This window comes from Narcine bancroftii, chromosome 5 (genome assembly GCF_036971445.1).
Source record: "Narcine bancroftii isolate sNarBan1 chromosome 5, sNarBan1.hap1, whole genome shotgun sequence".
NCBI classification, from domain to species: domain Eukaryota; kingdom Metazoa; phylum Chordata; class Chondrichthyes; order Torpediniformes; family Narcinidae; genus Narcine; species Narcine bancroftii.
In genome coordinates, this window is record NC_091473.1 from 253,948,997 (window position 1) to 253,961,914 (window position 12,918).

The 12,918-nt window shown below is 44.9% G+C and overlaps 1 protein-coding gene across 1 annotated transcript in view; it reads right to left on the reverse strand.

Annotated features, from left to right (window-relative positions):
• Nucleotides 1–4,953: 4,953 nt before the first annotated feature.
• prelp (proline/arginine-rich end leucine-rich repeat protein) overlaps nucleotides 4,954–12,918 on the reverse strand; it is a 33,974-nt gene continuing 26,009 nt past the window's right edge. Inside the window, exon 3 of the mRNA XM_069942202.1 lies at nucleotides 4,954–9,750. Within this exon, the coding sequence (XP_069798303.1) occupies nucleotides 9,575–9,750 (176 nt within the window). The 3' untranslated portion in view covers nucleotides 4,954–9,574. The remainder of the gene's footprint in view (nucleotides 9,751–12,918) is intronic.

The window sequence follows — 12,918 nt, forward strand, 5'->3', positions numbered from 1 at the left end:
ACACCAAATGTATCAGGTGTCTATATGTGTTTTATATCTGGTTGTGTGCCTGTGTGTTTCTCACTGAGGACCGGAGAATGCTATTTCATTGGGTTGCACTTGTACAATCAGATGACAATAAATTTGAAGTTGAATTTCTACTTTCTCCAGCAGTGTGTTCTTGGTACTCTCCACTTGCTGAGTGAAGACGCACCCCCCCCGCCACCCCCCACGTTCCCCTCCTAGCCCTTACCTTCAATCTACATCTTTTTATTATCTATAAGCATGCAACACATAAAGATAGTGAAATAAAAGTGCATATGGGCATTAATGTCCACATTCTCAGATGCACAAGGATGCAGTGATAGAGGTTGAATAGCGAGTAGGCCAGTTAGACATCTCGTACATAGTGCTACAAGTAAGATAGAGTACAGAAGTAGAGGGTTACAGAGAGAAATCGGTTGGTAGGGAGCAAAGGCAGATTTTTATATTTTGGGGTTCATTCAAGAGTCTGATAATGACAGGAAAGAATCAGTTCCTGAATCTGGTGGAGTGTGATCACACACTCGTGAATCTTCCTCTTGATGGGACGGGTTTGGGGTTTGGGGGGAGGTGATGAAGAGAGTCTGGCCGGGGCAGGATGACTCTCTTAATAAGTTATACAACTCCAAAATAGGCCCTTAGCCCATCTTGCCCATACTGCCTGAGCTGGTGCTGTCAGCCTGGGTTTGGCCCATATCCCTCTCATCCTCTCCTCTCCTACCTGTCTACCTGACAATTGTTCTTGCTTCTACCACTTTCTCTGGAAACTCATTCTGCACACCCAACCCTCTCTGAGTGGAAAGGTCCCCCTCAGGTGACAAGAATTTTGAGAGTGTGTTGTGTGATGAGTGTTTTGAGAGTGTGTTGTGTGACATGTTTTGGGAGTGTGGTTGGTGATGTGTGTTTTGAGAGTTGGTGACGTGTGTTTTGAGAGTGTGCTGGTGATGGGTGTTTTGAGTGCATGATGGTGGCGTGTATTTTGAGAGTGTGTAGGTGATGTGTGTTTTGAGAGAGTGGTTGGTGACGTGTGGTTTGAGTGTCAGTGACGTGCATTTTGAGTGAGTGTTGGTGACATGTATTTTGAGAGCGTGCTGTGTAATGTGTTTCTTGACAGAGTGTTTGGTGGCATGTGTTTTGAGAGTGTGTTGGTGGCGTGTATTTTGAGAGTGTGTTGGTGATGTGTGTTTTGAGTGTTGGTGATGTGTTTGGAGAGCCTTTGGAAGACTACACAAAAGAGTCTGGAAAAACAACCAACTGAAAAACCTCACACAGTTAAGCGTATACAGAGCCGTTGTCATACCCACACTCCTGTTCGGCTCTGAATCATGGGTCCTCTACCGGCATCACCTACGGCTCCTAGAACATTTCCACCAGCGTTGTCTCCGCTCCATCCTCAACATTCATTGGAGCGACTTCATCCCTAACATCGAAGTACTCGAGATGGCAGAGGCTGACAGCATCGAATCCACGCTGCTGAAGATCCAACTGCGCTGGGTAGGTCACGTCTCCAGAATGGAGGACCGTCGCCTCCCCAAGATCGTGTTATATGGCGAGCTCTCCACTGGCCGCCGTGACAGAGGTGCACCAAAGAAGAGGTACAAGGACTGCCTAAAGAAATCTCTTGGTGCCTGCCACATTGACCACCGCCAGTGGGCTGATATCGCCTCAAACTGTGCATCTTGGCACCTCACAGTTCGGCGGGCAGCAACCTCCTTTGAAGAAGACCGCAGAGCCCACCTCACTGACAAAAGACAAAGGAGGAAAAACCCAACACCCAACCCCAATCAACCAATTTTCCCCTGCAACCGCTGCAACCGTGTCTGCCTGTCCCGCATTGGACTTGTCAGCCACAAACGAGCCTGCAGCTGACGTGGACATTTACCCCCTCCATAAATCTTCATCCGCGAAGCCAAGCCAAAGAAAGAAAAGATGTGTGTTTGGAAAGTGTTGGGTAATGTGTATTTTGAGAGTATGTTGGTGATGTGTATTTTGAGATTGTGTTGGGTGACGTATATTTTGAGAGTGTGTTGGTGACGTGTGTTTTGAGAGTGTGTTGGTCGCGTGTGTTTTGAGAGTGTGGTTGGTGACGTGTGTTTTGAGTGTTGGTGGCGTGCGTGTTGGTGACATGTATTTTGAGAGTGTGTTGTGCAATGTGTTTTGAGAGTGTGGTTGGTGACGTGTGTTTCGAGAACGTGTTGGATGACGTGTTTTGAAGGCATGGTGGGTTACGTGTGGTCATCTGGAATAGTTCACCTCAGCTCAGAACTCAGTGGGTGTTGTACACCGTCACACTAATCGAGCGAAGCGGTGATCAAGCACAAGGTGTTGACCTTGTAACCACTTTGTCTGAGTCAGTGAATTCAGCCTTGAGCGAAGTACACTAAGCTCAATATATTGCAGGCGTGAACATCTCCTGCAGGATTCCCATCCCACAACACAGAGCTCCGTTTCCCAGTCGGACAACCTCAAAGCCTTGAAGAAATAAACTGCAAAATAAATAAATGTGATTAATGTTTCTCTAGTGTCACACTTACTCTGCTTGGGTTAGAAATAAAAACTCATGATTTGAAGCTGTCAGATTTAAAACTGTACTGATAAATTCCAAGAGAGTATTAAAAATATTTGAGGCCTTGAAGAAATATTGATGAATTGGCGTCTGGTGTGAAACACTTCTCCTACTGTTGATAGATACTGTGTTCCTTCCACTTGTGACACAGAATATATTTCCCCTCACAAAATAAATCAACAAAACGTTTGGGGAACAGAGCTTCTTTTGGGTCAAAGTTCAAAGGGATGGGTATATTAATTTTGTAGAGTTGGAGCCATGTTCAATGCATTCTTTGTGACATGTTTTTGACAGCAATAGTTTCATTATTTTCAAAGAAAAAAAATAATTTGTGTGGAATTACAGGAATGGAGAATTTATCTGACAAGGCATAACTAACAGAGTTAGGGCTTTTTCCTTTGGAATGAAGAAGGAAGAGAGGTGACTTAAAATAAAGGTTTGCAAAATTATGAGAGGCAGAAATAGGTTGAACAGCCAGTGCCTTTTCCCCGAGGTGGGAGTAGCGAACTCCAGAGGACATATTTACAAAATGAGAGGAGGAACATTTAGGGGAGGTGTCAGGGGATATGTTTTTACACTGAGGGTGGTGAGGGTCTGGAATGCATTGCCAGGGAGTGGTGGCTGAGGCTGGTACAATAGGGACATTTAAAAGACTCTTAGGCAGGGACATGGATGCAAGAAAAAGTGGGTAATGAGGTAGGGAAGGTTAAGTTTTTTCTGTAGGTTTAGATAGGTCGGGACAACATCGTAGGCTGAAGGGTCTGTACTGTGCTGATCGAAGTAAAAGGCCGTGTTGTAATGGAAGATTTAAACCGTGTTTTTTACTTTTGCGGCCTTTGCTTCTGCAGGCTGAGAACCTGCTTGTTTTTTAGAATCAGCAGACATAATCTTATTTCCACCATGAGGCCCAGGGGTGCAGTTGTCTTTTGTTGGTCGCAGACTGTCAGGAGACCTTGAAGATAATTAAATCATTTGTTCAAAGAGATAAGATCTGAAGTAAATAACTTTTGGGTAATATAAGCCATGGTCCCGCTGCTGAAGTTTGAGACTCTCCGAGAGGTGGCAAAATCTCTCAGCAAGAAGAAGAACTTTTAGAGTCCAGCTAACGTCCCGGTCGAGGGAGGTGGAGAAGCTGCTACCGGCGCCCCGACAACCTACTACAAGTGTGCAGTCATCGCCTCGCTTTGGTAGTTGGGACCAGTCCACGCATTGATAAGTATAATTAGGAAGGGCTTGCATATTGTAGTATGAATTCAGTTTTAGATTTAGTAATAAAGACTTGTATAAACTGAACTGCTCTCGGTGTGTGTACTCGGTAGCTCAAACACTGCGACCGATCTAAAACAAACAAAATGAGAGGTACAAGTTTACCCAGGACACGTGCAGGTGCATATTACTGCCTATTCACTCATGGTGAGGTGTAATGAACAACATTAGCTACTCCACCTGGTAGAGGAAAGGCTTGAAGCTCATTCCGCAGGTGAGAATTCATTTTCTCCTGAATAGTTATGGTATATTTCACAGCCATCCAACTGGGCAGCCTGTGCTTGGTGACCTACCCCCTCACGAATGAGTGAAGATGAATCTGATAACCCTTGGATATTTGTTACAACTTGAAATTCCAGCAATTATACAGTGAGGAATGTCTGCAGAAGGACAGTTGTGCATTTTAAAAAATGTTCAATCTGATCAACCATTTAGAAGTCTGCAAGAATTCTGCAGAATATAGAATAATGTGAATGTTGAGCAAAAACATAAATCAAAACAGGCCCTTCAGCCCATGTTATACTGTCCCATATAATCCTAGTCTACCCTCCCTCACAGCCCATAACCCTCTATTTCTCTTACATCCATGTACCTATCTGTCTTTGAAATGTCTCTATTTTACCAGCCTCCACCACCATTTCCGGCAATGCATTCGGCACACCCACCACTCTCTGTATAAAAACGTACCCCAAAACTTTCCTCTGCTCACCTTAAAAGGGGCGTCCTCTGGTGCTAGCCATTGATGGATATCGAATGAAATGTGTTTTCATGCTGGTTAATCCAACGTACCAAGATATTGGCCTATTGTTCCATGAGGAGGGCAGTCTTCAAAACATCAGAGTGTGATGTTCTCTGTCTTCACTTCAAGACTGTAACACTACAGAAAGGTTATCTGAAGTACAGGAAGTCCCCCTCATCGCAGAAAACCAAAGTGTCCTTCCTGTTTACCCAGTCCATTGTCTTCACTCCCATATCTTTAAGTGACCTCCAATTAAATAAATCTTTCTGATCATTCATCAGAATGACTCCACAAAACAGAAATAAACATTCTGGATATCCTTGACTGCATGAAGAATAACGTCACGTTTTCTTTTGCTGAAGAACTTGGAAACCGTTTATTTTTTTAAACCATGCCTACAATGTTTGCTTTCTTTTTCAAAAACTGCATTAACCTGCTCTGCAGCGTCCTTAGATCATTGCAAAGAAACAGTCAACAATGTGCACGAGAAAGCTTTCTATATCAATGTCTACAAAGGAGGGGCTTAAAGCTGCAATTTATTATAGTAAAATATGTTGCTTAAAAATACAAATTATTGTCACAAACACTGCTTAATTAAATCCACATGCCAGAAACCTGTAAAGTCTTTGTGAGTATTGTATCATTAATATGTGAGAATTAAAACCAAACGCACCATTTGAAGAGTAAAAGGATTATAGAGGTAAATGATTCTTGCTAAAGCAAAGCTCTGAGAAAGCATATCGATGAACAGAAGATTTATTTGGAACTGAGCTCCATCACACCAAACCCTTGTTTCTGAATCTTCTAACCCTTGATGTTAATATTCTCAATATTTATTAACTGATTTGCAACAGGAAAGAGTGTGTGGTATCATTAAAAAACCTTATCTGCTATAAAATATTGCAGCTTTGAAGACCTATGTAATATATTAATTAGGATTCAAATGAACATACATGAGAATTTCTTGGGATTAATATTGCTGGGTCTCCGCTGACCAACATTCAACTGGACCAGTCGTATAAGAGGAAGATGTGTTGGGGTGGGGTCTTCGTCAATGACTGCCTCATTGCTGGTTCCCCCTACCTAACCAGCCCATCACAGTTCACCTGATTGGCTGCCCAGCCATCCCACAATGGTCATAGCTGTAATGGATTTTTCTGGCATTACCTTCCAAATCTGCCAACAGTCTGTTCCCTCCCCCACCACTTCGCCTCCCCCCCACCCAAGTTACCGTGGCCCATCACCACCTGAGTTTCAACACTGGAACTTCGTACTGGCTGCACACTTTGTCACCATACCCTGGTACATGTGGCGGTGAGCTTCGACAACATGGTGGTGGTTGCACGCATGATTGGTGTAGCGGTTTACGTAATGCAGTTACAGCACCATCAATTGGGGCTGGGGGGGGGGTCTAATCCTGCGTGTCTGTAAGGAGCTTGTATGTTCTCCTCGTGTCTGCGTGGGTTTTCCCCGGGCGCTCTGGTTTCCTCCCACCGATCGAAACGTACCGGGGGTATAGGTTCATTGGGTGTAATTAGACAGCACGGGCTGGTGGGCCAAAATGGCCTGTTACCATGCTGTATGTCTACATTTTTAAAAAACGATAAAGTTAAAAGTTGCTGCAACAATCCCAGGGCACCATCCAATGGGACCTGTTTGTTAACCCTGACAGGAACACCTAAAACCTTGGCCAGATATTTCAACATGTCTGGCGTTTTAGTACCTGTGGGAGGGTAATCCAATCAATTTTTAAAAAGTCATTCTAGTTTCAAGGGGGTAAGAGTATTGGAGATCTGATCTCATCTGACCTCTAATATTCTGGCTGTGCACAGGGACATGTATTCCTTGAAGCTTTATTGCTGATCTTTTTGGCCCAGAGGAAATGTAAAGTTGCTCATTCCTGGGTTTAGAATCAAGAAGGGTGCAGGCAAACAAGGAAGACTTCCTTTGCTTAACCCTCTGGTTTTCTTCTTCCTGCTTGGCTTTAGTATGGGACATCCCAAACAGAACGTTTTCAAGGAGTCAGAGAGAAAGAGAAGAGGCACTGTTGAACAATGAAAGCCTTTCAGGCACTGTGGCTGTAGTAAACACCCTGAAATGCTGGAGGAACTCAGCTGGTCTTTCCATCGTCCATAGGAGGCAGTTATATTGCTGACACTTTAGGCCAGAGCTCTTCTGGCTAATTCCTTGAAATATTGGCAATATATCTTTTTCTCCTAAAGGCACTGAAAAGACCAGCTGAGTTCCTCCAGCATTTGAGGGTGTTTTTACTGGCATTTGAGGGTGTTTTTACTGGTGGACAAGTGGACCAGGCAGCAGAAGAAGCAGGAGCCACAGGAGACCACTTGGCCACTTGAGACCACCCTACCGTTCAAAAAGATCCCAGCTGATCCATCGATCCATCCCTCCACTTTCCTGTTTATTCTACATAACCTATTAACTTCCTTGTAGCTTAAATATCTGTTTTGAATATACAGTTAAACCCCAAATATCCGGCACCTATGGGGATTGTAGACGCCGGAAGTGTATTTTCCGGTTGCTTGAGATTGTCTGCTGTGTGATTGGCGAGCTTACAGTGATGCCATGTCAATTTTAAACCCACATTTTTTACCTACTTATTTTCTGTTTGCTTCAGTTCCGGATAATAGGGGTTTTACTGTATTCAATAACTCTGCCCCCACAACTCCTCCAATAAACCTGTACGCCCTTTGAGAGAAACACAAGCTCCCCGTTATTTTATTCAGCTACCTGCCTACATATTGATCATACCTTTGATGAGGGGTTATGGCCTGAAGCATTGGTTATACACCTTTATCTTTACGATATGGATGGGTCACGTCTCCAGAATGGAGGACCATCGCCTTCCCAAGATCGTGTTATATGGCGAGCTCTCCACTGGCCACCGTGACAGAGGTGCACCAAAGAAAAGGTACAAGGACTGCCTAAAGAAATCTCTTGGTGCCTGCCACATTGACCACTGCCAGTGGGCTGATAACGCCTCAAACCGTGCATCTTGGCGCCTCACAGTTTGGCGGGCAGCAACCTCCTTTGAAGAAGACCGCAGAGCCCACCTCACTGACAAAAGGCAAAGGAAGAAAAACCCAACACCCAACCCCAACCAACCAATTTTCCCCTGCAACCGCTGCAATCGTGTCTGCCTGTCCCGCATCGGACTTGTCAGCCACAAACGAGCCTGCAGCTGACGTGGACTTTTTACCCCCTCCATAAATCTTCGTCCGCGAAGCCAAGCCAAAGAAGAAATAGATCACGTAGTGTGACCTGCTGAGTTTCTCCAGCTTTGTGTTCTAACTACAATCCCAGCATCAGCAGACTTCTAGGTTTCCCTCCTCGTCATCACAATCTGAATTGGCCAATCTCTTATGTTGAAATGAAGCCTCTTAGTTCCAAACACCCCTTCTCGGGGAGATATCTCTCAGCATCCTCTCCTGGCCTTTCCAGCCACAGCCTTGTGTGTTTCCACCTCCGAAGCCAGACGGATCCAGTTCAATTATTTAATTTACCACCAGCATTAATTTCTGGCATCCCCTTTGACTGAGGAATCGCAGAAATGATTCTTAACATCTGCTTTTATTTCTTTATTAGCTTTGCATCAACCCTGCCAACTGCCACAAGAAGGGGACAAAAATAACCATTTAATCCTTTCAAAATCTGGTCAGATTCACCAGATTCAGAATGGAAAATGTTTGCCTTTTTCCACATCCTGTGAGTAATTAATCTGGTGTGTAAGGCAAGGCAGCACAGAGCAAACACTTCATAAGGATTTTAACAATACTCGTCAGAGGGACAGAAATAACACATCTCTAATGACACAGAAGGAGGCCGTTTGGCCCCTTGCCTCATGCTGGCTCCCATGAGTCCTATTCCCCATACATTCCTTTGTATTCCTGGGCCTTGTTCCTTCTCACCGATGCCCACCAATTCTACTTATTTCTCCAGTGCTCACTGAGATGCAATTTGAACAATTCACCTGCCAATCCACACATTCTTGGGAGGTGGGAGGAAACCAGAGCACCCGGGGGAGAGTGTGCAAACTACGCACAGACAGCGGCGGAGGCCAGGATTGAGCCCGATGACCCCACCCCCCCCCCCATGTAGCTGTGAGGCAGTGGCATGACTGTGCTGCTGGTGGCATGGCACTGAAGTCCTGCTGGTGGTCACTGTGCAGCCTTTCTCTGGCTGAATTCACGTCAGAGCATCAGATCTTTCCAGGTCTTTTGAATTGAAAATTATGTACAAACAGGTCACTAATTAAAAGGAGATCAACTGGAATTGATCTTTGCAGCAATGAATTCCGAGACATTCCATGCTGGCTTTACAGAGGAGGAACACACTCAAGCTGACCTGGCCAGCAGTTCGATCCTTGAGCTTGCCTTTGGCCTCACAAACAGCAGGAACAAATGGCAAAGACAAAAGTCATCACCGATCACTCTTTGAATGTCATCAGACCCAGCCATGCTCATTGCAGGAGCTTTCAGTGTCAGGCAGGGTAACTGCAGAGGTGCAAGCTTCTCACATGCCCCAGATTCTACCCACGAAGATTTTGATTGGGAGAGGTTTCCCGCTGCACGTACACAACAAAACTAATTCAGCTGATCCTTACTTCTACACATGTTCAGTGAAGCTGTGCACGGTTGCCTGGCGTGTGTATGTGGGTGTGTGTGTGTGTGTGTGTGTGTGTGTGTGTGTGTGTGTGTGGGGGTGTGTGTGTGGGTGTGTGGGGGTGTGTGTGGGTGTGTGTGGGTGTGTGTGTGTGTGTGTGTGGGTTTGTCCATACTCCCAGTGATCCTGCTTAGATTAATTTGGAGCATTTACATTCTGAGAGAAATGAAATGAGGACTTTGTATCCGAGCATTATACAAATTTATACCAAGATCTAAAGGAGAGAAGGTTGAGATAATGGTCCATCTAAAAGAAAAGTCATTGTTTAAAAAGGGGAAGTTGAATTTGCAGCGACTCGGTTTTCAAATCACGATTGCCTGGAGGAGTCTGAAACACATCATGAAGTCTATTGGGATTGGCGGTGATAGGGCATTACCGTCCAATCGCAGATATCGAAGTCGGGGGATCGCCTCCAGGTTGTGGGCTTGAACAGCAATGCTCTGGATGGGGCTTGGGCAGATTTCTGATCCATTGATTCCTGTAGCAGAAAGATAAAGGGACATTTTCAGTTGGCAGAGCCATGATTTCACATTGTCTGCACAGAAGCCTGTTTTTAATCCACCAGCTATCAGGCACTTGAACCTCCCCACATCACCCTAACCCTAAACTATTCCAGGACCACCACAGGATCTGCATTACTGAAACATTTAGGGGTGGCACTGTCAGCGTAAGGGTTAACACAGCACCTTTACAGCGCCAGCGATCGGGGCTGGGGTTCGAATCTACGCTGTCTATAATGAATTTGTACGTTCTTCCCGTGTCTGCATGGGTTTACGCCAGCAGGCTCCAGTTTCCTCCCATTGTCCAAAACCTACCAGGGGCATAGGTTAATTGGGTGTAAATTGGGCAACGCAGACTCGTGGGCTGTAGGTCCTGTAACCGTGCTGTACGTCTACATTTTTAAAAATATCTTTTTCTTGCACTAACTGCAACTGTGCATATTTCTCTATCAATATATTTATTATCTCTTTTTCTGTCTTGGCATATTAAGAGATTTTAATATATACCACAGGAGTTGGTGTATCTATCTGCGTGACTGCAGCAAGTCAGAATTTTGGTGCTTTTAATTTTTGTGCGTAAGAATAAACTCTCATTACTTGAATCTGAAAATGTCCATATGCATCTTCCTGCATTTACATTTCCCTCACAATCTTCTTTTGACTTTTATTGGAAGAAAGCAGTCTCGCTATAATTCCTCCGAAGGCTTGCTTTGTCACTCCCCCCCTCTCCCACTGCCTCCAACTTCACAGGCTGCCAATCTCCCACCTGGATCTGTTGCTTCACAAACAGGGAACTGGGCAACAGTCAGGAGCAGGCAGAAGCTACATGAGGGTCCTTAATAATCTAATTATATCAGGGTTGGAGGTGTTATGGATAGCATATAAGATTGTCATAGGTTACAACAGGATATAGACAGGAAGCAGAGTTGGGCGGAACAGAGGCAGATGGAGTTCAATCCAGATAAGTGTGAAGTGATGCACTTTGGAAGGTCGAAATTGAAGGCAGAGTATCTGGTTGGCAAAACCAAGGAGCTGACTATGGGCGTCAGGAGGAAGTCAGGAGAACACAATCCAGTCCTCATTGAGGGCTCAGTAGTGGAGAGTCAAAAACTTCTAATTGCCAGGTGTTAACATCTCCAAGGATTTGACCTGGAGACTCCACATTGATCCAATCATGAAGAAGGCCTGCCAGTGGCTACACTTTGTGAGGAGTCTGAGGAGATTTGGTACTCTCGAAAACTTCTACAGGTGGACCATGGGGAGTATTCTGGCTGCTTCATCACTGTCTGGTACGGAGCCACCAACTCTCAGGACAAGAATAAACTCCAGAGGGTTGTGAACTCGGCCTGTGACATCACAGGCACCAGACTTCACTCCATCGAGGATATCGACATGAGGCCGTGTCTTAAAAAAACAGCCTCCATCCTCAAGGACCTACCCCACCCAGGACATGCCCTCTTCACTCTACTACCATCAGGGAAAAGGTACAGGAGCCTGAAGATGAGCACTCAGTGGCACAAGGACAGCTTTTTCCCCTCCTCCATCAGATTCCTGAATGATCAGTGAACCAAAGACACTGCCTTACTTTTCGTGCCCAATTTTGTTTTTTTTTAATTTATTGCTGTAAGGTGGTTTATATGAATGTTTTCCCTGTAACGCTGCTGCAAAACAGCGAGTTTCCTGACTTGTTCATGACAATAAATCCTGATTCTGATCAATGACACGATTGTTAACAGTATGGAGGACCAGAGAGACTTTAGGGTCCATCGTTCCCTCAAGGTTGTCACACATGTTGATAGGGTGGTTAAGAAGGCATATGTGTGTTGGCTTCATTAGTTGGGGATTTGATTTTAAGAGCCATGAAGTAATGTTGCATCTCTAGAAAACCATCAGTTCCGGTCACTTTATGACATGAATGATTGGTAGTATCGGAGATGATGCAGAGGAGATTTACCAGAACGTTGCCTGGATTGGAGAACATGTCAGAAGGTTGTCAGAGCTGAGGCTTTTCTCTTTGGGTGGAGCGGCAAAGAATGAGAGGCAACTTAATAGAGGTGTATACGACTATGAGGGCGGACAGCCATCACCTTTTCCCTCAGGCAACAATATCAAATACCAGAGAACAGTTACAACCATATAACCACCACTTACAGCACAGAACAGGCCAGTTCGGCCCTACTAGTCCATGCCGTAGCAAATCCCCACCCTCCTAGTCCCACTGACCAGCACCCGGTCCATACCCCTCTAGTCCCCTCCTATCCATGTAACGATCCAGTCTTTCCTTAAATGTAACCAATGATCCCGCCTCGACCACGTCTGCCGGAAGCTCATTCCACATCCCCACCACCCTTTGAGTAAAGAAATTTCCCCTCATGTTCCCCTTATAATTTTCCCCCTTCAATCTTAAACCATGTCCTCTAGTTTGAATCTCCCCCTTTCTTAATTGAAAAAGCCTATCCACATTTACTCTGTCTGTCCCTTTTAAAATCTTAAACACCTCGATCAAGTCCCCTCTCAATCTTCTACGCTCCAGAGAAAAAAGCCCCAGTCTGCACAACCTTTCCCTGTAACTCAGACCCTGAAATCCTGTCAACATTCTCGTGAACCTTCTCTGCACTCTCTCTATTTAAGGTGAGTGCAGGAAAGTTTATGGAAGATGTCAAGGGTAAGTTTTTTTTTTACACGGAGAGAGGTGGGTGCCTGGAATGCATTGCCAGGGATGGTGATGGTGGCTAATACAATAGGGACATTTAAAATACTTAGACAGGCTCATGGATGCAAGAGAAATGGAGGGTTAAGGGTGTGACATAGGGAATAATTATACTGTTGTGGTTTCCAATAGGTCAGCACAACATTATGGGCTGAAGGGCCAATACAGTGCTGTAATGTTCTGTGTTTTAAAAAGTTTTTGGAAAAAAGGCAAGGACTGGTTAGGGATTGTCAACAAGGTTTTATGTTTGCAAGATCGAGCTTTGCAAAGTAGATTAACTTTTTTATATAAATGAGAAAGGAACATCGACAAGGGAAGGGAGAGGTGGATATTGTCTGCTTGGACCTTTGACAAGTTCAGGGGTAGGTTGGTCGAAGGGGGTGAGATTACATGAGATTCAGGGCAGGAGACAGAGTGGAGGGTGGTCATTTGGATC